Below are 25,972 nucleotides of genomic sequence, written 5' to 3' on the forward strand. Positions count from 1 at the left end.
TATAATTCTACATGTGTTAATTCATATGGGCAGCACGGTGGCTTAATGGTTAGCACAGCAGCGCTGGAGTCCTGGGTTCTAATCCCACCTTGGACAACATCTGTAAAGAGTTTGTATGTTCTCTCCGTGTTTGCGTGGGTTTCCTCCGGGTTCTCCGGTTTCCTCCCACATTCCAAAGACATACTGATAGGGAATTTAGATTGTGAGCCCCATTGGGGACAGCGATGATAACATCTGTAAAGCACTGCAGAATATATTAGCGCTATATAAAGATTATTATTATTATTCACAGTTTTGATGCCTTCAGTGTGAATGTACAATTTTCATACTCATGAAAATACAGAAAAATATTTAAATGAGAAAGTGTGTCCAAACGTTGGTCTGTACTGTGTATATATATATATATATATATATATATATATATATATATATATATATATATATATATATATATATATATATATATATATATATATCAGCACTCCTAATGTGAACATGTGCATGCTGCAAAACTGCATCAAATAGATAAAAAAGAACACAGCAGCACATGTGCATGAATCTAAGGCCGTGTGAAAACACAGACAAATATTCAATATGGATTATACGTCTCAAAAATATTTTTTCACAAATTTTTCACATTTTTTTTTCAGAAAACTTACAGTAATAGATGAAATGAAGATTATTAGCGCATAAATTGGCCAATTCATGTGTGCCCATCATCCACGGCAAAATGATCTCCTTATGATGGGTCCTACTTTACCGTACATGCCACTTTTGGGCCACTAGCCTACAACTATGAACAAACCATGTCACTCTAGGGCTAATCCTACAATTTATGGGCAGGCAGAGCTGATTACGGCCACCTGCAAGGTCAATGGGAGGAGTGCAAGATCAGCCTGGATGCAGCCAGCATCCAGTGACTAAATAGAGAAACAAAAAACCAACCAGCACTCCAAATGTGAACAAGTGCACACTGCAAAACTGCATCATATAGATTAAAAAAAACACAGCAGCACATGTGCATGAATCTAGGCCATGTGAAAAAACAGACAAATATTTAATATGGATTATACTTCTCAAAAATATTTTTTTCACAAATTTTTTCAAAAAAAAATTTTTTTCATAAAACTTACAGTAATAGATGAAATGAACATTATTAGCGCATAAATTGGCCAATTCATGTGTGCCCATCAACCACGGCAAGGTGATCTCCCTCTGATGGGGCCTACTCTACCGTACATGCCACTTTTTTTTTCTCTATTAAGTCACTGGATGCTGCCTGCCTCCAGGCTGATATTGCACTCCTCCCGTTGACCTTGCAGGTGGTTGTAATCAGCTCTACCTGCCCATAAATTGTAGGCTTAGCCCTAGAGTGGCATGGTTTGTCCATAGTTGTAGGCTGGTGGCCCAAAAGTGGCATGTACGGTAGAGTGTGTATATATATATATATATATATATATATATATATATATATATATATATATATATATATATATATATATATATATATATATGTTTCAGCCAGATACCCTCATTAATAAAATGGTACATAAATAGTTAAATAAAAGACACAGACATACACGAAATTGCTTGAAACACAGTGCCTGTTTATTTTTCAAAAAAATGTTTTTGAAAAATTGTGTGGGCTCCCATGTAATTTATATAACAAGCAGAGGGAAAGCTGATGGCTGAGAGCTGATGTTAATATTCTGGGAAGGAGCCAATAGCCATAATGGTTCCCAGGCTATTAATATCAGCTCACAGATTTTTGCTTAGCCTTTACTGGCTAGCTTACAGGGGAACCCCAGAAAAAAATTGGCATGGGTCCCCCTATAAAATCGAGCCAGCAAAGGCTAGACAGACAGCTGTGGGCTGATATTAATAGCCTGGGAAGGGGCCATGTATATTGGCACCCCCCAGGCTAAAAACATCAGCTCTCAGCTGCCTCAAATGGTGCATCTTATAGATGTGCCAATTCTGTCACTTAGCCTCACTGTTCCCACTTGCCCTGTAGCGGTGGCAATTGGTGTAATATTTGTGGGGTTGATGTGACATTAAGCCCACGGCTTAATAATGGGGAAGCATCAATAAGACACCTATCCATTAATAATCCTATAATTATGTGGTAAATAAACACACAGCCAGAATAAAGTCCTTTATTTGAAATAATGAAACATGCTCCTTTATTAATCTTAATTTACCATACTTACTGCATCACCTTAGGGTCAGCATTACAGAATGCTGTAGATAAGCCCCTGATGCCGGTGGGCCTAGCTCAACTTCCATTTTGGGGGTGACAAGGTTCCCTTTAAACCAAAACTATGGGTGATGCAGATGATTTACCCTTAGGCTATGGATTATTTTATTAGAAGTCAGGAGGATAATAAGAATGTTAGATAGTAAAAGTGAAACATGATTTGAGTGTGTGGTAACCAGCAAATTTTTTTACAAAAATTCAAATATGTGATTTGAACCCAGAAAAAAACTCCACTCTAGAGACAGCAGCCTTACCATTGTACCACAAGCTGAAATAATAACAAGTACTGATTGTCTTTGGCTATGAAATCTTCTTTGCAAACTATAAGTGAGTGTAAAATTCATTTTGATTTGTATTCTGATATGTGACATGTGACTTTGTTCACTTATCAAAGTGAAAAATCTCTGGAGTTTGTGTGCCAGGCAGCATAAGTTAAAAAAAAAAAGTTTACTTTCACTAGGCTTGAACTCAAGCTTTCTATTCCATAAGCTAGGAGCTTTACCACTCAGCCATTAGCTCAAATAGAGTGAAATGATCCTTTTTCTTTGCTTGTGAGATGAACAGTTCAAGTACTGTATTGCTGGTATTTGAAAAACATTTGTATTCCTATGTTTGAATGTATCATGTATCAAAATCATGTATCAGACTCATGTTTCAGACTCAAGTTTCAGACTCAGGTATCAGACTCAGTTATCAGAATCAGGTATCGTGCAGAGTATTTCTAATCTTTGACTTTGATATATGATGATGTCCTAAAATGGACACTGTACAGCTGAAGCCATGCATAGACTTATCATATACTACCATCTATATCTGTAGAGCCTCAGAGCTGCAGCAGTCATGTATGCTTTTGTCATTATGTAAGCAATTTAGCCTGTGGATCTGAGTAAGTTGGAAACTTGGGCCGAAAGGTTGCAGATGCGGTTTAACAATGATATATGTAAGGTTATGCACATCAATCAATATCACCATTACACATTGGATGGGAAACCACTGGGTAAACCTGATTTGGAGAAGGACTTGGGGATCCTAGTTAATGATAAACTTACCGGGAGCAGCCAGTGCCAGGTAGCGGCTGCCAAGGCAAACAGGATCATGGGGTGCATAAAAAGAGGTCTGGATACACATGATGAGAGCATCATACTGCCTCTGTACAAGTCCCTGGTTAGACCGCACATGGAGTGCTGTGTACAGTTTTGGGCACCAGTGCTCAGGAAGGATATAATGGAACTAGAGCGAGTACAAAGGAGGGCAACAAAATTAATAAAGGGGATGGGGGAACTACAATACCCAGAGAGATTAGCAAAATTAGGATTATTTAGTCTAGAAAAAAGATGACTGAGGGGCGATCCAATAACATAAGGGGACAATACAAATGTCTCTCCGAGGATCTGTTTATACCAAGGAATGTGATGGTCAAAAGGTGGCATACTCTGCGTCTGGAGGAGAGAAGGTTTTTCCACCAACATAGAAGAGGATTCTTTACTGTTAGGGAAATGAGAATCTGGAATTCCTTGCCTGAGGAGGTGGTGATGGCGATCTCTGTTGAGGGGTTCAAGAGAGGCCTGGATGTCTTCCTGGAGCATAACAATATTGTATCTTACAGTTATTAGGTTCTTTAGAAGGATGTAGATCTGGGGATTTATTCTGACGGAATATAGGCTGAACTGGATGGACAAATGTCTTTTTTCGGCATTGCTAACTATGTTACTGTGAACAAAGACAAAAGCAGTGGCAAACCTAGAAAATTTGTCGTGGAGAGTGTGAGTTTAGTTAATCATTTACACATACAATCTTTTTTCAAATAAAATTGTCCTGGCCAACCCCTTTAGGTTTATTTAAAGTCTTGATGACCCTTGAGACAACAAACTGTTTTGTGGGGCATCTTCAACCATTTTAGTGCTACGTTTAATGCCATTATATTATGGTGAAGGTTTTTTTAGACATCATATCATATATTGAAAGATATATAAACATGTCATTGGTCGAAAACATATTTCTCATATCCTGGCCCTTCATTTTTGATTGTGAATGAGGTTTCTTCTTTTTGTTTCTGCACAAGCTCCATGGTTTCCCAAACAAACTGAACAAAGTTGGTGCCATAAACCTCATAATTTACAGACTATGGTCTAAGTTTTTAAAAAGTTGTATTATTTTAGCTATTATCTAAGTAAAATATAAACTACCTTATTGTCGTATGTAATGACTCATTTGTGATTGCAAGTTCTTTTCTATGATGAATCTGTCAAAACATTTTTGCTATTAAAGGTGTTTTCCAGGGCTATTCCAGTCCAGCACCATTGCTCCAGTGCTCCATTGTTGACCTTTGTTTTCTTGTCTTCAGTGTGGAGCACCAAAGAATTTAAAAATGTTATCTGTCAAATGAGGACAATAAGGATCTGATATGTCCGATTTTGGACTACCAATCCTTTTGTTTTCTTGAAGACAAGCCACTGTCAGAAATGTTTGTTGGCGACTCTTGGATTGAGAACACAGTAGTGATTAGCAGAGCGAGCGCTACTCTGTGTCAGAGAGGTGGACCAGATAGTTGGCGACTAATGCATATGAAAAATTATTGTTGAAGTGACAGCTGTATAAAGTACATGAGGGACTTCAGTGAGGCGAAGTGGAAGGACTTTAGATATTGTTTGGTCTGATCTTCAGCATTGTTTATAGTTTTGAGTTAGGACGTGAACATGATAAGAAAAATAGGAATATGTGTTCCAAAACACTCATATTCACAAATTGCCCTTGATATTGCAACTAACACAAATTCACATTGGAACTAACCAACAATCTCTGACACAACATATGAACAGGCTGTTTTTGTAAGAAATCAGCCATGTTTTCTAATATTGCTGAACTTTTAGGTCTTTTTAGCTTGATATTCTTTAGATATAAATACATGCACAGGACACCTCAGATTACGATTGCAGTGGTTTTGGTCTCAATCAGACAGCATATCCTATGGTGACTCCACAAAAATTGTTTTACTTCATATGATTAAATCAGAACTATAAATTAAACCTGATAATTTCTGGGGCCTAGCTAAAGGTTTTAAATTGGAATCCAACATCTAATAGTTTTGACTTTCAATATTGATGGTTTGCGATCCATACAGCACCTGACAGGAGCTGTCATTTGATTACTACAGAGGGTTATAGCCACTGCTCTTCAGTTTCTTTTTTCTTTCTTTCAGATGCGTCCACATGTACGATGTCAGAGTGGATCATGTGGTCCCCTTGTAGTGTTACCTGTGGAATGGGAATGAGATCAAGGGAACGATATGTAAAGCAATTTCCAGAAGATGGATCTATGTGTAAAATCCCAACAGAAGAGACAGAGAAATGTATAGTCAATGAGGAATGTGGTAAGTCAAACTTTCATTTATTTGCTGTCCTAAAGTTTTTATTTCTGTTTTAGAAATCTCTTTATAAATCAATTTCACGAAAAATTCAGGTTTGAATGATAATCAACGAATCTATGAGGAGAAACTAATTGTATGCCATTGTGACTTATCCCAATGAAAATGTTTACCTTCACCATACTTTTTAATTTTCTGCATAGATATGTTCTACACTAAAAGATGTGCACTGTTCCTTGTTTACACATGCATTACAATCCAGAGCTACTTTCATAATTCTGCTGATTGCTATTTGAAACAGTCAAAAAGCCTGTTGTTACACATACAGTGGGTAAAAAAGTATTTATTCAGCCACCAATTGTGCAAGTTCCCCCACTTAAAAAGATGAGAGGCATGTAACTTACATCATAGGTAGACCACAACTATGAGAGTCAAAATGAGAAAACAAATTCAGAAAATCATTTTGTCTGATTTGGCAAGATTTATTTTGCAAATTATGGTGGAAAGTAAGTATTTGGTTACCTAAAAAATGCAAGATTTCTGGCTCTCACAGGCATGTAACTTATTCTTTAAGAGGCTCCTCTGTCCTCCACTCATTACCTGTAGTAATGGCACCTGTTTGAACTTGTTATCAGTATAAAAGACACCTGTCCACATCCTCAAACAGTCACACTCCAAATTTAACTATGGTAAAGACCAATGAGCTGTTGAAGGACACCAGAAACAAAATTGTAGCCCTGCACCACGCTTGGAAGACTCAATCTGCAATAGGCAAGCGGCTTGTTATGATGAAATCAACTGTGGGAGCAATAATAAGAAAATGGAAAACTTACAAGACCACTTATAATCTCCCTCAATCTGGGGCTCCACGCAAGATCTCACCCCGTGGGGTCAACCGTAAGAAAGGCTACTATCAGTAACACACTATGCCACCAGGGACTCAGATCCTGCAATGCCAGACGTGTCCCCCTGCTTAAGACAGTACAAGTCCGGGCCCGTCTGAAGTTTGCTAGAGAGCATTTGGATTATCCAGAAGAGTATTGGGAGAATGTCGTATGGTCTGATGAAACCAAAGTAAAACTGTTTGGTAGAAACAAAACTTGTTGTGTTTGGAGGAGACAGAATGCTGAGTTGCATCCAAAGGACACCATACCTACTGTGAAGCATGGTGGTGGCAACATAATGTGTTGGGGCTGTTTCTCTGCAAAGTGACCAGGAAGACTGATCCGTGTACATGAAAGAATGAAACCTCCTTCCATCAGCAAAGGCTTTGAAGATGAAACGTGGATGGGTCTTTCAACATGATAATGATCCCAAGCACACCGCCAGGGCAACAAAGGAGTGGCTTTGTAAGAAGCATTGAAGGTCCTGGAGTGGCCTAGCCAGTCTCCAGATCTCAACCCCATAAAAAACCTTTGGAGGCATTAGAAAGTCTGTGTTGCCAGTGACAGGCCCAAAACATCACTGCTCTAGATGAGATCTGCATGGGCCAACTTACCACCAACAGTGTGTGCCAGCCTTGTGAAGACTTACAGAAAATGTTTGACCTCTGTCTTTGCCAACAAAGGACAAATAACAAAATATTGAGATGAACTTTTGGTAATGACCAAATTGTGACGCTTCTGACAAGCCATGAGGCAGAAGAGTCTGATGTTTTCGGGGGTCAATACTGAAAGAGTACGTAAATAACCAACGGAAAAGATGAAGGTGTAAGTCAGGTCATAGTCCAGAATCAATAACCAGAGATAATGGATCAAAAGCCGAAGGACAAGACAGATGGATAGTCAGAACACGGTCCAAAGGGTCAGGCAGCAGATGATCAGAACTCAGATCAACAGAATCTGGCAGGGATCAGAGGCAGACAGCTCAGCTAAGAAGCCATGCAATTACCAGAACACTGAACACCTGCTGAAAGTCCCACACACCCCAGGCACAGATTGGAGTGCTAATCTGTCAGTCAAGACACTACCAGCCCAGCAAGCCCATCCCAGTATGGGACAACAAAACTGTCAATCAAGACAGACAGCTCAGCAAGAAAGTCTCCATAGAACAGCATAGCAATCATTCACTGAGCAGATGAATCATGACAGTACCCCCTCTTCTAGGGAAGGGGGGGCACCAGACCCCCAGGTTTCCCAGGAAACCTGCAATGTAAGGTCCTGACCAGAGGATCAGCATTGACAGCTCGAGCAGGGACCCAAGATCTCTCTTTCGATCCATATCCTCTCCAATGAATTAGGTACTGGAGGGGACTTTGGACTTTTCAGGAATCAACAATGATTTGAACCTCAAACTCAAAACTGTCATTGACAGAATCTGGTGGAGATGAAGGAGGCCAAAAGGAAGAGCTAAACTCTTTCAATAGTGATTTATGAAATACATTTGGAATGCAAAAAAATGGAGGGAGTTTTAATCTGAAAGCCACCGGGTTAACATCCTCTAAAATCTCATATGGACCAATAAACTTAGGACCCAACTTGGCTGATGGCACTTTGAATTTAATATTTTTGGATTAAAGCCAGTCCTTATCACCAACCCTGAATATGGGACCCATGAAGGTTTCCTATTGGCCTTCCATTTCTGGCGACTCTGGGCTACCTCAATATTCCTCTGAACCTCCCTCCAGACATCCTCCAGTTTTTGTATAGCAACCTCCACTCTCGGACAATCAGAACTCATCCTCGAGAATTCACCAAAATGAGTATGAAAACCATAATTTCAAAAAACGTCGAGGTTCCAATAGACTGGTTAACCCGCCTATTAAAGGCAAATTAAGCAAGAGGTAAGAATGAGGACCAGTCCTCCTGCTGAGTCGTAACAAAACACCTTAGAATTTGCTCCAAAGACTAATTTGTCCTCTTCGTCTGACTGTTGGTTTCAGGATGGTACACAGAGGAAAGTGATATGCAGCCTCACCACATGATTGATGAATAACCTGGAAAGTGTCTCTGCATTAGGTAACCCTGATAACGGAACAAAGTGAGCTTGTTTACTGAACCGGTCAACCACCACCTAAATAACAGTCTTCCCACTAGACAAAGGCAAATTAGTGATGACATCCATGGACAAATGAGTCCGCCGTCTTTCTGGAATAGGCAGTGGATCCAATTCACCGGCCGGTTATGACACACTTTAGCGCGTGTGCTCGGCCATGCTCTAGTGTAAACTGATTTACTTGTGTGTGTAGATGAATGCCTGTTGATGGATGAAAGGTCCGAATCATTCCCATCCCTAGAGTTGCTGCCTGCTCACGAATGGTGGAAGCTATCTAGCGCCAGACAGTGCTATTCTGCACATCCAGCACACAATTTGGCGTCTCTCAGCAGTGACCGCCAGTGTGGCGCCTTGCGGATAGCGTGCTTTCCGGGCCCTGGTTAGGGTGGTTAGTGGCGTCCACCAGAGCGGCGTTGTACACACTCTTGTGCCATAAATTATTATTATTAGTTCAGTTCTACTCCTGACACCACAGTAACGGTGTCAAGCGTAAGAGGCCTAAAGGTACTCTTTCCCTGTGTCTTGGGACAGAGTTCTGTGACCCTTTACTTGTGCTCTCTGTGTGGTATTGCGGCCCTGTGACTCAACAAGATTCACTTCCTTCATACTGGGTGTCACGATATGGTATGAAATATCATATAAGTTTAGTTCTGTTGCTAGCAAGCTGTGGGTTAAAAAAACCCCCTCCCCTTTCACTCAGCCAAGAGCTGCCTTGTCAATGTACATGGGGGAAGAGTTTTATTGACAAAAGGTATTTACGACCAGTATTTCCTGTGGTGGAAAGTGCCCAGCTTTAACTAGATTAGAACCTTCCAGAATATGAAAGTCTTTTGTTCTGTTTTTGGAAGATATTAGGCAAATCGTTTAAGTTAAGACCACGAAAACATATATTTGTAATCTCCATCGAAGGAGCTACCCATCACTCTAAACATGAGCTTTTAACTCCATCAGGTGAAGAAGTAGGGATTTCTCTGTAAATATACATCCCAAATAGGACATATTTGATCTCACTAGAATGCCAGTGATAATACGAGATGAATGCTGGGTATGGTACGATTATGACATGTTCTGGAGCGAAGTTACGGGCATCAGATATATTTCATGCCCTGTTAGTAAAAAGGAAGAGGTAGGAGGGATTGGAAAAGCCAGCCCTTTCTGTGAGGTCACAGGCTGTAGGTTATAAAGTTGCTGGCAGGCTTCCAGGGGGTTGTTGTGAGTTTTTCCTGGACAGACCTGAGCAGCACGTCCAATGAGCTGGGACGTATGGTTGCCTGCAATGCAATGATCTGAGAAATGTGAGTGTTATCTTTTCTTCATTTAATCCTTTTATTTTCATAATTACCTTGTACATATTTGCAATTGTCTCACTTGTAACATCTTTGTAAAATATTTTTATAAAGCACTGCCTACTCCTTGTGGGGTATATTATTTCATGCCAGTTATTCCTCCCTGCTCTAAAAACGTACCCTAAGTCTCTTGAAGGGGAATTACGCTACTGTTTTGGGTTAGCTCAGGACCCGTTTAATCGGAGCTGGTGGCAGCTTACCGTGTGCAGGCTTTTGGTGGTCACTGTAGCGACTGCGGCTTGATAATTATTGTTCCTGCCTGAGTGGGAGTAGTTATCACGTCGCTGCAGCGCGCCCAATAGCCAGTACATAGCAGGCAGCCTTTCTGGCGACTAATTACCCTAGGTGCAGTACCTAATCTGACCTGAGAGTAAGGGGGACGCCAGAGAGCTGCAAGGTTTAAGTAGAACTGTAAGCGGGATACACAAATCCCTGCAGTTCATGGTATATTTTAGAGCAGTGGGATAACTAAAATAAGCCCCTGCTGTAAAATAAGAGGTCAATAACCTGGTGTGTTTTTTTTTATCACATTGTGACAGTGGAGGGATAACGAGGATAAGCCCCCCTGCACATGGGATAGCCGTCTGCTGGTCTAAATTCACCCCAATCCGTGACCTAATGGTGGCAGTGGTCAGGAATCCTTGTGGATTTTCGTGACAAACTGCGGGCCACGGCTAAGGGATCGTGACAATTGGTGACAGTCATGGTGTGAATCGTGACAATTGGTGGCAAGGCGGTGGGATATTAGAGCATTAGTGATTTGGTTTGAGCAATCATTCCTCTCACTAAAAACTTGCAGAAAGTTCTTGCGAGAACTCTGCGCAAATAAGTTTGGGAGAACGAACTCAGTGCTTATTAGTTGTGAGACAATTGTGTACTGGTAATTATCCCCTCCCTTTCTCTTCGTTTTTCTATTCTATCTTTTATTTGGCAACCATGGCTGTGAAAGGAGAAGCCTGGTACACCCAGCAGAAGAAAGACACTCTTGCTGGGATATGCATGTACCATGGCCTGAACCCCCAGAACAAGACCAAGACTCAAATGGTCGCTGAACTGGTGCAATGGGAAGCCGCTCTAGACCACTCACAGAGCCCAGAGGCCGCAGATGCCAGCACCAGCGAACATGGTGCTGCAGCAGAGGTCCAACCACTGAATATGGGCCCTACTGGCAACCAGGGGAGCGCAGACCTCCGCCTGCAGCTGGCTCTGCAACAATGCTCCGCAGATGACCTAGAGAGGTCTGCAGCTGATCCAGCAATACCAGGAGCAAGCCGAGCGAGAGGCCCAGCGAGAGGCAGAGAGAGCAGAGCGAGAGGCCCAGCGAGCCGAGCGAGAGGCCCAGGCCCAGCGAGCCGAGCGCCAAGCCCAGCGAGAACATGAACTGGAGATGCTCCGGCAGGGGGGGACGCCTTCCACTGCCCAGAGCCGTGAGCCCAGCAGCGCTCAGACACCAAAGCCCCAGCCCGACCACTTTCCTGTTATGGAAAAGGATGGGGACTTGGACACTTTTCTGCGGGCCTTTGAGAAAGCCTGCAGGCAGTACCTGCTGCCTACACCAGAATGGGCACGGTACCTGACACCAGGGCTGAGAGGAAAAGCTCTGGAGGCATTTGCTGCCCTCCCTCAAGAACAAGATGGTGACTATGAGGCTATCAAGCAGGCCCTCATAGCCAAGTACCAGCTTACACCCGAGGTGTACCGTAAAAAGTTTCGGACCCTCCAACGTGGCCCACACGACAGTTACAGTGATGTGGTGCATGGACTGGGGACCCACTTTGACCAGTGGACCCAAGGACTGTCAGTGACCACCTTTGCACAGCTGCGAGGCCTGATGATCAAAGACCAGTTCTTCCATCTTTGCCCAGCTGAGGTGCGACAGTTCGTGATGGACAGAGAACCCAAAGACGTGACAAAAGCAGCGCAGATTGCCGATGCCTATGAGGCCAACCGTAGATCGGAAGTGCGGAAGCCAGTCACCTCCAGCTGGAGAGGGGGTAAGCCTGCATCCAACGCCAGTACCCCTGCCAGCCAACACACCAGAGGTCCTGTCCCCGTGGCCAACAGCACCAGACCTACCACCGAACTTCGCCAGTGTTACCACTGCAGGCAGACTGGTCATATCAGTACCTTCTGTCCAACCAAGCAGAAGAACCCCCCAGCCAAGGCCCCAGGGCCGAATGCAGCAGTTCTTTTGGTGGGTGGTGTGGTTGGGAGGGGGTGTGACAACGTACAGCACGTCATTGTGGGAGGTCATGTTGTTACAGGCCTCAAGGACACCGGGGCTGAACGAACTCTCATCCAACCCGAACTGGCGGCCCCTGAAGAAATCATTCCGGGGAAAACCCTAACTGTCACTGGGATTGGGGGCATCAGCTGTCCCTTACCGATGGCCCGGGTTTTTATTGATTGGGGTGCCGGGAGCGGGGTGAAGGAAGTGGGGCTGTCTGATAATTTGCCCACTGATGTTTTGTTGGGGACTGATTTGGGGAGGTTGGTGGCACACTTCGTCATTGACACCCCTCCCCAATCTACTAATGAGGGTAAAGTTAACCCTGATGATGATGATGGGAAATCGCATGTGTTACCTGACCATGCTTTATCTTGTAATGTTGCATCTGATAACCATTTTTTCCCTAGGATTGATGGTGGAAATGTTGTACCTGTGCCAACTGTATCTGATAATGATGTTTCTGTGAAAGTTGATATGTCCATAGGTACAGGAGTGCTCAGCCACGTCGCTCTGCGGAGTGAGACGGCTGAGGAACCACTAGCAGGGGCAAGTGTCGGTGCTACAAGAAATGGGGAGATACATGGGAACCGTGAGCAAGGTGATGCCATGCAATTGACCAGTGCCACCGAGGAAGGTAACTGGCCCATAAGTAGCAATGCTCCTGAGGTAATGGGGGTGGATGGGGAGGTAGAGCCCATAGCAGCATCGGCTGATGGGTCTGTAGAAACCCCCGGGGAGACAGCCTACGTAGCTGCTGTCACCCGCAGTCAGAGTGCCCGGAACACAGATACCTGTTTGCCTTCCGGACCCTCCTCAGTCATCAGTATGACTGAACCAGAGGTGGACCCAGAGCAGGTCCCAGAGGGCTCCCGTGGGGAAGGGACCCTGACGTCGCTTCTGGCTTCCCATAGCCAGGAGTTTCAGGCCGCTCTGCACACAGATGCAAGCCTAGAGAGTTTGAGACAACTCGCCGGGACGCCATTCTCCGAGACTGATAAGGAGAAGGTGTTCTGGGAACAGGGAAGGTTGTACCGGGAGACAGTACCTGGAGAATCGCAAAAGGAGTGGTTGAGGGAAAGACAGCTGGTCGTCCCGCAGCAATTCCGGGGTGAGTTGTTACGGATTGCCCATGAGATCCCGCTAGCTGGACACTTGGGGATCAGCAAAACTAAGGCCCGGCTGTCTCAACACTTCTATTGGCCTAAGATGGGGACAGATGTTTCAAACTACTGCCGCTCCTGTGTCACCTGTGAAAGAGTGGGGAAGGCGGGGCCTGCTCTTAAGGCTCCCCTGATCCCTTTGCCAGTGATTGAGGAGCCTTTCCAGAGGATTGCGGTGGACCTTGTGGGCCCGCTGGCCGTCCCCAGCAGCTCTGGAAAGCGATTTATTCTTACTGTGGTAGACTACGCTACCCGGTACCCAGAGGCAGTAGCTCTGTCTTTAACTAGGGCAGATAAGGTGGCGGATGCCCTGTTGGCCATCTTTGCATGGGTAGGATTTCCCAGAGAAATGCTTACTGATCAAGGGACCCAATTTATGTCTCGCCTAATGGAGGCTCTCTGCAAGAGAATGCAGGTGAAGCACCTGGTATCGAGTGCGTATCACCCACAGACCAATGGCTTGTGTGAACGCTTCAATGGTACCCTCAAACAGATGCTATGCATGCTGGTTGAGACACAAGGGCGCGACTGGGAGCGGTACCTCCCACACCTGCTATTCGCTTACCGAGAGGTTCCGCAGGCCTCGACGGGGTTCTCCCCCTTCGAGCTCCTGTACGGCAGGCGAGTCCGGGGACCCCTTGGGTTGGTAAGAGAATCCTGGGAAGAGGAGCCGAACCCTTCTGAAGTGTCCATAGTGGAGTATGTCATGCGCTTCCGTGACAAGATGCAGACCTTGACGCAGTTGGTGCATGACAACATGACGCAGGCTCAGGCTGATCAGAAGCACTGGTACGACCAGAACACCCGGGAGCGGACCTACCACGTAGGTCAAAAGGTGTGGGTGCTGGTTCCCGTACCAACGGATAAGCTTCAGGCAGCCTGGGAGGGCCCGTACGTCGTCCACCAACAGCTCAACCCGGTCACCTACGTGGTCACGCTTGACCACACTCGGGGTAGGCGAAAGGCCTTTCATGTCAACATGATGAAGGCTCATCACGAACGTGAACCTTTCGTCCTACCGGTCTGCAGCGCACCCGAAGACGGGGAGGAAGACGCCCTCCTGGACATGCTGGCCCAAGCCAAGGCCTGTGGGTCCATTGAGGACGTGGAGGTAAGCGCCTCGCTAGATGAACCACAGCGGTTGCAGTTGCAAACCACACTGGAACCCTTCCGGGTCGTGTTCTCCAACCGGCCTGGAAGGACTGAGTTAGCGGTCCACGAGGTGGACACCGGGAATCACGCCCCACTACGGCGAACACCCTATCGAATCTCTGACCAGGTGCAGCAGATTATGCGCCAGGAGATCGATGAGATGTTACAGCTGGGGGTGATTCGACATTCAAAGAGCGCGTGGGCCTCACCTGTAGTTCTCGTGCCAAAGAAGGACCGGACCACCCGGTTCTGCGTGGACTACCGGGGGCTCAACGCCATTTCAGCCTCTTACGCGCACCCAATGCCGCGCATCGAGGAGCTGCTTGAGAAGTTAGCTGGCGCAAAATACCTGACAATAATGGATCTGAGTTGCGGATACTGGCAGATAACCCTGAGCCCCAAGGTGCAGGAGAAGTCCGCCTTTATTACACCCTTTGGACTGTATGAGTCCACGGTCATGCCCTTCGGCATGAAGAATGCCCCTGCCACTTTCCAGCGGATGGTCAATCTCCTGCTTCAGGGACTGGAGAAGTACGCTGTGGCGTACTTAGATGACATTGCCATCTTCAGTCCCTCCTGGGATGAACACCTGCAGCATCTCGAGGAGGTGCTCGGGCGAATTCACCGAGCAGGACTGACTATCAAGCCGGGAAAGTGCCAGATGGGCATGAGGGAGGTCCACTACCTGGGGCACCGGGTAGGTGGAGGCACCCTGAAACCGGAGCCTGAGAAAGTGGGCGCGATCGTGAACTGGCCCACTCCTGGGACCAAGAAACAGGTGATGTCCTTCCTGGGCACTGCAGGGTACCTGAGCCGGAAACTTTTGCCGAGGGAAGTGGCCTACTCCACCATCGAGAAGGAGTGCCTGGCCATAGTCTGGGCCCTGCAGTGCTTGCAGCCCTACTTGTACGGTTGCACCTTCACGGTGGTGACCGACCACAACCCTCTGCGCTGGCTAAGCACCATGTGTGGAACTAACGGCAGATTGCTACGCTGGAGCCTTGCCCTTCAGCAATTTGACTTCACCATTGAACACAAAGCGGGCAGGGAGCATGGGAATGCAGATGGACTGTCCCGCCAGGGTGAAGCCACGGAGGTGCGCATGGAGGCATACCGAGAGGTTCTGCCGCCGTAGCGCACGCTAAAAGGGGGAGGTGTCAGGATATGGTATGAAATATCATATAAGTTTAGTTCTGTTGCTAGCAAGCTGTGGGTTAAAAAACCCCCCTTCCCTTTCACTCAGCCAAGAGCTGCCTTGTCAATGTACATGGGGGAAGAGTTTTATTGACGAAAGGTATTTACGACCAGTATTTCCTGTGGTGGAAAGTGCCCAGCTTTAACTAGATTAGAACCTTCCAGAATATGAAAGTCTTTTGTTCTGTTTTTGGAAGATATTAGGCAAATCGTTTAAGTTAAGACCACGAAAACATATATTTGTAATCTCCATCGAAGGGGCTACCCATCACTCTAAACATGAGCTTTTAACTCCATCAGGTGAAGAAGTAGGGATTTCTCTGTAAATATACATCCCAAATAGGACATATTTGATCTCACTAGAATGCCAGCGATAATACGAGATGAATTCTGGGTATGGTACGATTATGACATGTTCTGGAGGGAAGTTACGGGCATCAGATATATTTCATGCCCTGTTAGTAAAAAGGAAGAGGTAGGAGGGATTGGAAAAGCCAGCCCTTTCTGTGAGGTCACAGGCTGTAGGTTATAAAGTTGCTGGCAGGCTTCCAGGGGGTTGTTGTGAGTTTTTCCTGGACAGACCTGAGCAGCACGTCCAATGAGCTGAGATGTATGGTTGCCTGCAATGCAATGATCTGAGAAATGTGAGTGTTATCTTTTCTTCATTTAATCCTTTTATTTTCATAATTACCTTGTACATATTTGCAATTGTCTCACTTGTAACATCTTTGTAAAATATTTTTATAAAGCACTGCCTACTCCTTGTGGGGTATATTATTTCATGCCAGTTCTTCCTCCCTGCTCTAAAAATGTACCCTAAGTCTCTTGAAGGGGAATTACGCTACTGTTTTGGGTTAGCTCCGGACCCGTTTAATCGGAGCTGGTGGCAGCTTACCGTGTGCAGGCTTTTGGGGGTCACTGTAGCGACTGAGGCTTGATAATTATTGTTCCTGCCTGAGTGGGAGTAGTTATCGCGTCGCTGCAGCGCGCCCAATAGCCAGTACATAGCAGGCAGCCTTTCTGGCGACTAATTACCCTAGGTGCAGTACCTAATCTGACCTGAGAGTAAGGGGGGTGCCAGAGAGCTGCAAGGTTTAAGTAGAACTGTAAGCGGGATACACAAATCCCTGCAGTTCATGGTATATTTTAGAGCAGTGGGATAACTAAAATAAGCCCCTGCTGTAGACTAAGAGGTCAATAACCTTTTTTTTTTTTTTTTTTTTTTTTTTATCACATTGTGACAGTGGAGGGATAACGAGGATAAGCCCCCCTGCACATGGGATAGCCGTCTGCTGGTCTAAAGTCACCCCAATCCGTGACCTAATGGTGGCAGTGGTCAGGAATCCTTGTGGATTTTCGTGACAAACTGCGGGCCACGGCTAAGGGATCGTGACAATTGGTGACAGTCACGGTGTGAATCGTGACACTGGGTAAAGCTAACCCGTGTGTGTATTCACATTATACCGCCATCTAGTCGCCATTACCGAGCAGCAGGTGTCCTTTCTGCACGGTGGACCCCGGACAGTGAACGCACCTCATATCCTCTCTAAATATAATTTGGTGCTTTCTGCCAGTCCTAACAATAGCTACCTCCAAAAAATGCCGCCGTTTCTCAAAAGCTAACTTGACAGCAAGCAGTTCACGATTCCCAACTTCATAATTTCTCTCAGCTGGTGAAAATTTCCTTGAAATAAATGTGCATGACCTTAAGTTTGTCAGGGTTTTAGGACCTTGAGACAAAACAGCCCCCACCCCAACCTCTGAGGCATCCACCTCAACGATAAATGGTTTCTGAAGATCAGGTTGAATCAAAACTGGAACAGACATGAAGCACTCTTTAAATCTATTAAAGGCTTCAATGGCATCTGGCAACCAAACCTTTAGATTTGCCCCCTTACATGTGAGATCGGTAAGAGATTTTACAATCTGTGAAAAACCCCTAATACATTTTCTATAATAACTGGTGAATCCTAAAAAATGCTGTAGTGCTTTAAGGTTGTGAGGTTGAACCCAATCAATTATAGCTTGCAACCTTCCCAGGATCCATCTTAAACCCTTCAGCAGATACGATGAACCCCAGAAATGATATTTCCTGAACAGAGAAAGTACATTTTTCTAATTTGGTAAACAAAGAATTTTCGCTGTGTCTCTGTAAAGCATAACCAACATGCTTATAGTGCGAATCCAAATCAGATGAAAAAATTAGAATGTCATCAAGGTATACAACAATAAACTTTCCAATGATATCAGAAAAAATGTCATTCATAAAGTTCTGAAAGACCGCAGGTGCATTGGTTAAACCAAAAGGCATGCCCAGGTTCTCGCATAAATCATCAGATGTTAAAAATGCAGTTTTCCATTCATCACCTTCCCGAATCCGTATCAGATTATATGCTACTCTAAGGTCAAGTTTAGAAAACCATTTAGCCCCAGTAAGCTGATTATATAGATCAGGGATGAGTGAAAGTGGGTAAGTATTCCTAACAGTAATTTTGTTTAGTTCACGGAAATCGAGGTAAGGATGGAGACCCCGTGTTAGGTGTTGAGTTCCCGCCTCTGCAAAGGGGGAATCTCAAACCATCTCCGCTGCAATCTCCCATTCTTCTCCAGCTGCAGTGGAGTCTGCTCAGCGGAGATGTCAGTCCCAGCGTCTAGCTCAGGCTGATACTGGACGACTGGTTACTACTGCCCTTCTAGGCTCTGTCCTTGTAACCAGCAATATTCAGCAGCAAGCAGGTCTTTCTGGGTCTAAGTCCTGCTTTTCCCTTACTGAGCATGCCCACGGGATGACCTCCCATTGGAGGTCGGGGGTCACATGCTCAGGTCCTGTTGCGGCTCCTATTGGTCCATCTGGAAGGTCTTGCAGCACTGCCGCTATAAAAGGTTTGCATGGCTGATCGGCCATGCGCTAGGGTACTCTTGAAATTGTGTGTGTGTTGATGAGTTAAAGTCGTTCATTAATCATCCCCTCCTGTTATGGTTCTCAATGGCAAGAGAACATAGCCCAGCATACATAAGAACAAGCTCTTGGAAGGATGGAAACTAAAACTGACCATGAACTAAACCTGCCGCACAACTAACAGTAGCCGGGTAGCGTGCCTACGTTTTATCCCTAGACGCTCAGCGCCAGCCGGAGGACTAACTAATCCTGGCAGAGGAAAATACAGTCCTGGCTCACCTCTAGAGAAATTTCCCCGAAAGGCAGACAGAGGCCCCCACATATATTGGCGGTGATTTTAGATGAAAATGACAAACGTAGTATGAAAATAGGTTTAGCAAAATCAAGGTCCGCTTACTAGATAGCAGGAAGACAGAAAGGGCACTTTCATGGTCAGCTGAAAACCCTATCAAAACACCATCCTGAAATTACTTTAAGACTCTAGTATTAACTCATAACATCAGAGTGGCAATTTCAGATCACAAGAGCTTTCCAGACACAGAAACAAAACTGCAGCTGTGAACTGGAACAAAATGCAAAAAACAAACAAAGACAAAAGTCCGACTTAGCTGGGAGTTGTCTAGAAGCAGGAACATGCACAGAAAGGCTTCTGATTACAATGTTGACCGGCATGGAAATGACAGAGGAGCAAGGTTAAATAGCGACTCCCACATCCTGATGGGAACAGGTGAACAGAGGGGATGATGCACACAAGTTCAATTCCACCAGTGGCCACCGGGGGAGCCCAAAATCCAATTTCACAACAGTACCCCCCCTCAAGGAGGGGGCACCGAACCCTCACCAGAACCACCAGGGCGATCAGGATGAGCCCTATGAAAGGCACGGACCAGATCGGAGGCATGAACATCAGAGGCAGTCACCCAAGAATTATCCTCCTGACCGTATCCCTTCCATTTGACCAGATACTGGAGTTTCCGTCTGGAAACACGGGAGTCCAAGATTTTTTCCACAACGTACTCCAACTCGCCCTCAACCAACACCGGAGCAGGAGGCTCAACGGAAGGCACAACCGGTACCTCATACCTGCGCAATAATGACCGATGAAAAACATTATGAATAGAAAAAGATGCAGGGAGGTCCAAACGGAAGGACACAGGGTTAAGAATCTCCAATATCTTGTACGGGCCGATGAACCGAGGCTTAAACTTAGGAGAAGAAACCCTCATAGGGACAAAACGAGAAGACAACCACACCAAGTCCCCGACACAAAGCCGAGGACCAACCCGACGCCGGCGGTTGGCAAAAAGCTGAGTCTTCTCTTGGGACAACTTCAAATTGTCCACTACCTGCCCCCAAATCTGATGCAACCTCTCCACCACAGCATCCACTCCAGGACAATCCGAAGATTCCACCTGACCGGAGGAAAATCGAGGATGAAACCCCGAATTACAGAAAAAAGGAGACACCAAGGTGGCAGAGCTGGCCCGATTATTGAGGGCAAACTCCGCTAAAGGCAAAAAAGCAACCCAATCATCCTGATCTGCAGACACAAAACACCTCAAATATGTCTCCAAGGTCTGATTTGTCCGCTCGGTCTGGCCATTAGTCTGAGGATGGAAAGCAGACGAGAAAGACAAATCTATGCCCATCCTAGCACAGAATGCCCGCCAAAATCTAGACACGAATTGGGTTCCTCTGTCAGAAACGATATTCTCCGGAATACCATGCAAATGAACCACATTTTGAAAAAACAGAGGAACCAACTCGGAAGAAGAAGGCAACTTAGGCAGGGGAACCAAATGGACCATCGTAGAGAAACGGTCACACACCACCCAGATGACAGACATCTTCTGAGAAACAGGAAGATCCGAAATAAAATCCATCGAGATGTGCGTCCAAGGCCTCTTTGGGATAGGCAAGGGCAACAACAATCCACTAGCCCGAGAACAACAAGGCTTGGCCCGAGCACAAACGTCACAAGACTGCACAAAGCCTCGTACATCTCGTGACAGGGAAGGCCACCAGAAGGACCTTGCCACCAAATCCCTGGTACCAAAGATTCCAGGATGACCTGCCAACGCAGAAGAATGAACCTCAGAAATGACTTTACTGGTCCAATCATCAGGAACAAACAGTCTACCAGGTGGGCAACGATCAGGTCTATCCGCCTGAAACTCCTGCAAGGCCCGCCGCAGGTCTGGAGAAACGGCAGACAATATCACTCCATCCTTAAGGATACCTGTAGGTTCAGAATTACCAGGGGAGTCAGGCTCAAAACTCCTAGAAAGGGCATCCGCCTTAACATTCTTAGAACCCGGTAGGTACGACACCACAAAATTAAACCGAGAGAAAAACAACGACCAGCGCGCCTGTCTAGGATTCAGGCGTCTGGCGGACTCAAGATAAATTAAATTTGTGTGGTCGGTCAATACCACCACCTGATGTCTAGCCCCCTCAAGCCAATGACGCCACTCCTCAAAAGCCCACTTCATGGCCAAAAGCTCCCGATTCCCAATATCATAATTCCGCTCGGCGGGCGAAAATTTACGAGAAAAAAAAGCACAAGGCTTCATCACGGAGCAGTCGGAACTTATCTGCGACAAAACCGCCCCAGTTCCGATTTCAGAAGCGTCGACCTCAACCTGAAAAGGAAGAGCAACATCAGGCTGACGCAACACAGGGGCGGAAGAAAAGCGGCGCTTAAGCTCCCGAAAGGCCTCCACAGCAGCAGGGGACCAATCAGCAACATCAGCACCCTTCTTAGTCAAATCAGTCAATGGTTTAACAACATCAGAAAAACCAGCAATAAATCGACGATAAAAGTTAGCAAAGCCCAAAAATTTCTGAAGACTCTTAAGAGAAGAGGGTTGCGTCCAATCACAAATAGCCTGAACCTTGACAGGATCCATCTCGATGGAAGAGGGGGAAAAAATGTATCCCAAGAAGGAAATCTTTTGCACCCCAAAAACGCACTTAGAACCCTTCACACACAAGGAATTAGACCGCAAAACCTGAAAAACCCTCCTGACCTGCTGGACATGAGAGTCCCAGTCATCCGAAAAAATCAGAATATCATCCAGATACACAATCATACATTTATCCAAATAATCACGGAAAATGTCATGCATAAAGGACTGAAAGACTGAAGGGGCATTTGAAAGGCCAAAAGGCATCACCAAATACTCAAAGTGGCCCTCGGGCGTATTTAATGCGGTTTTCCACTCATCCCCCTGCTTAATTCGCACCAAATTATACGCCCCACGGAGATCTATCTTAGAGAACCACTTGGCCCCCTTTATGCGAGCAAACAAATCAGTCAGCAGTGGCAACGGATATTGATATTTAACCGTGATTTTATTCAAAAGCCGATAATCAATACACGGCCTCAAAGAGCCATCTTTCTTAGACACAAAGAAAAAACCGGCTCCTAAGGGAGATGACGAAGGACGAATATGTCCCTTTTCCAAGGACTCCTTTATATATTCTCGCATAGCAGCATGTTCAGGCACAGACAGATTAAATAAACGACCCTTAGGGTATTTACTACCCGGAATCAAATCTATGGCACAATCGCACTCCCGGTGCGGAGGTAATGAACCAAGCTTAGGTTCTTCAAAAACGTCACGATAGTCAGACAAGAATTCAGGAATCTCAGAGGGAATAGATGATGAAATGGAAACCAAAGGTACGTCCCCATGCATCCCCTTACATCCCCAGCTTAACACAGACATAGCTTTCCAGTCGAGGACTGGGTTATGAGATTGCAGCCATGGCAATCCAAGCACCAACACATCATGTAGATTATATAGCACAAGAAAGCGAATAATCTCCTGATGATCCGGATTAATTCGCATAGTTACTTGTGTCCAGTATTGTGGTTTATTACTAGCCAATGGGGTGGAGTCAATCCCCTTCAGAGGTATAGGAGTTTCAAGAGGCTCTAAATCATACCCACAGCGTTTGGCAAAGGACCAATCCATAAGACTCAAAGCGGCGCCAGAGTCGACATAGGCGTCCGCGGTAATAGATGATAAAGAACAAATCAGGGTCACAGATAGAATAAACTTAGACTGAAAAGTGCCAATTGAAACTGACTTATCAAGCTTCTTAGTACGCTTAGAGCATGCTGATATAACATGAGTTGAATCACCACAATAAAAGCACAACCCATTTTTTCGTCTAAAATTCTGCCGTTCGCTTCTGGACAGAATTCTATCACATTGCATATTCTCTGGCGTCTTCTCAGTAGACACCGCCAAATGGTGCACAGGTTTGCGCTCCCGCAGACGTCTATCGATCTGAATAGCCATTGTCATGGACTCATTCAGACCCGCAGGCACAGGGAACCCCACCATAACGTCCTTAATGGCATCAGAGAGACCCTCTCTGAAATTCGCCGCCAGGGCGCACTCATTCCACTGAGTAAGCACAGACCATTTACGGAATTTTTGACAGTATATTTCAACTTCATCTTGCCCCTGAGACAGGGACATCAAGGCTTTTTCCGCCTGAAGCTCTAAATGAGGTTCCTCATAAAGCAACCCCAAGGCCAGAAAAAACGCATCCACATTGAGCAACGCAGGATCCCCTGGAGCCAATGCAAAAGCCCAATCTTGAGGGTCGCCCCGGAGCAAGGAAATCACAATCCTGACCTGCTGTGCAGGATCTCCAGCAGAGCGAGATTTCAGGGACAAAAACAACTTGCAATTATTTTTGAAATTTTGAAAGCAAGATCTATTCCCCGAGAAAAATTCAGGCAAAGGAATTCTAGGTTCAGATATAGGAACATGAACAACAAAATCTTGTAAATTTTGAACTTTCGTGGTGAGATTATTCAAACCTGCAGCTAAACTCTGAATATCCATTTTAAACAGGTGAACACAGAGCCATTCCAGGATTAGAAGGAGAGAGAGAGAGGAAGGCTGCAATATAGGCAGACTTGCAAGTGATTCAATTGAAAGCACACTCAGAACTGAAGGAAAAAAAAAAAAAATTTCAGCAGACTTCTTTTTTCTCTCCTTTCTCTGCCAATTAATTTAACCCTTTGTGGGCCGGTCAAACTGTTATGGTTCTCAATGGCAAGAGAACATAGCCCAGTATACATAAGAACAAGCTCTTGGAAGGATGGAAACTAAAACTGACCATGAACTAAACCTGCCGCACAACTAACAGTAGCCGGGTAGCGTGCCTACGTTTTATCCCTAGACGCTCAGCGCCAGCCGGAGGACTAACTAATCCTGGCAGAGGAAAATACAGTCCTGGCTCACCTCTAGAGAAATTTCCCCGAAAGGCAGACAGAGGCCCCCACATATATTGGCGGTGATTTTAGATGAAAATGACAAACGTAGTATGAAAATAGGTTTAGCAAAATCGAGGTCCGCTTACTAGATAGCAGGAAGACAGAAAGGGCACTTTCATGGTCAGCTGAAAACCCTATCAAAACACCATCCTGAAATTACTTTAAGACTCTAGTATTAACTCATAACATCAGAGTGGCAATTTCAGATCACAAGAGCTTTCCAGACACAGAAACAAAACTGCAGCTGTGAACTGGAACAAAATGCAAAAAACAAACAAAGACAAAAGTCCGACTTAGCTGGGAGTTGTCTAGAAGCAGGAACATGCACAGAAAGGCTTCTGATTACAATGTTGACCGGCATGGAAATGACAGAGGAGCAAGGTTAAACAGCGACTCCCACATCCTGATGGGAACAGGTGAACAGAGGGGATGATGCACACAAGTTCAATTCCACCAGTGGCCACCGGGGGAGCCCAAAATCCAATTTCACAACACCCTCCCTTGTGTGTGACTGCTCGGGTAAGGTGGATGTCTGCTATCTAGCGCCCGGCTGAGCCATCAGCAATAAACACACAAAACAGTGTCTAATTGCTGTGACCGCCAGTGCGGCGCCGTGCGCTTTCCTATCCCAAGTCTGGGTGGTTAGTGGCGTCCGCCAGTGCGGCACTGCATGCACTCTTGTGCATTTAAGTTATTTTTGCAGTTATTCTGACACCCCAGTTGTGTTGTTGAGCGCAAGAGGTCTAGGTGAACTCTAATCCTGTGTCTTGGGATTGAGTTCTGAGACTCCTTACTTGCGCTCTTGGTGCGGTACCGCGGCCCTGTGACGCAACAGGGTTCGCTTCCTTCACACAGGGTGACGTTAACCCGTGTGTATCCACATTGTACCGCCATATAGACCATCATTACTTAGCAGCAGGTTCCATCTGCACGGTGGACCCCGGGCTGCGAACGCACCTTACCCTATCTTTCTAATTATTTGGTGCATTCTGCTAGCCCTAACACCCCCATCCTTTTTTACTAAGAAGAATCTGACAGCTGCAGGCAATAAGGAGGGACGGATATGACCCTTCGGTAAACTTTCATTGACATATTCCTTCATAGCAGTCCTTTCCGGTCCTGACAAGTTATACTGGTGAGCTTTAAGCAATTTGGCATTTGGAACAAGATCAATAGCACAATCATAAGGAGGATGGGGAGGTAGTATCTTCCTCTTTTTCTGAGAACACATCTCCAAAGTCCTTCAGGTATGCCGGCAGACCCTCCAGACTAGTGGAGCAAATTTGCACAGAAAAAAAACACTTTTTACGACAGTTGGGGCCCCACTTAACAATATCCTTTTGCTATGAATCAATTACAGGATTATGAACATGCAGCCAAGGAAACACCAACATCAACCCAGCAGGTAAATTATCCAAGACATAACAGGATATGGACTCAGAGTGGAGTGTTCCCACTTTTAGTGAGAATTTCACTGTTACCAGCTGGACGTTCTTGAGTAACGGTGTTTTGTCAATAGCAACAATCTGAATAAGTGTCTCCAATCTAACTGTCCCTAATCCTGATTTAAGAACCAGTCCAGAATCAATAAAGTTTGCTGCAGACCCACAATGAAAGCAAGTGCAGATGACCACAGGTTCTGAAAACATAGTTCCACATTCAACAGCACTTTATCTGAGGAGTAAAGGGGTACCTGGAAGTCTGGGTGGCCTCCTCGACTATCACCCAGACTTAGGCATTTCCCGACGGCTTGTTTGCTTGAGGGCGAATCGAGCAGTCCTTTAGATAATGTCCAGCATGAACATAATAGAAGCAGAGTCCTCTCCATGGCCCAAAAGCTGCCAGTTGTAAACTCCATTGGTACCTTCTCAGGTAAGGAAACCGACTCAGGAAGAATGACCGAAACCCTTTGTCGCTCATCATTTCTCTCTCGAATTCTACGGTCCATACGAATGGCCTGAGTCAAGGCCTCCCCCAAAGAACAGGGTGGAGAATGTAAAGCCAGTAGTAGTAGTACAGACAGACAGCTCAGCAAAAAAGTCTCCATAGAACAGCATAGCAATCATTCACTGAGCAG

At 45.4% G+C, this 25,972-nt stretch overlaps 1 protein-coding gene across 3 annotated transcripts in view; it reads left to right on the top strand.

The window, feature by feature from the left end:
• Positions 1 to 25,972, top strand: part of SPON1 (spondin 1) — a 1,148,287-nt gene that overhangs the window by 880,979 nt on the left and 241,336 nt on the right. For all 3 annotated transcript variants that reach the window (XM_077288119.1, XM_077288120.1, XM_077288121.1), the window contains one exon: positions 5,457 to 5,627. In XM_077288119.1, the coding sequence (XP_077144234.1) occupies positions 5,457 to 5,627 (171 nt within the window). The remainder of the gene's footprint in view (positions 1 to 5,456; positions 5,628 to 25,972) is intronic.

This window comes from Ranitomeya variabilis, chromosome 2 (assembly GCF_051348905.1).
Source record: "Ranitomeya variabilis isolate aRanVar5 chromosome 2, aRanVar5.hap1, whole genome shotgun sequence".
NCBI lineage: Eukaryota > Metazoa > Chordata > Amphibia > Anura > Dendrobatidae > Ranitomeya > Ranitomeya variabilis.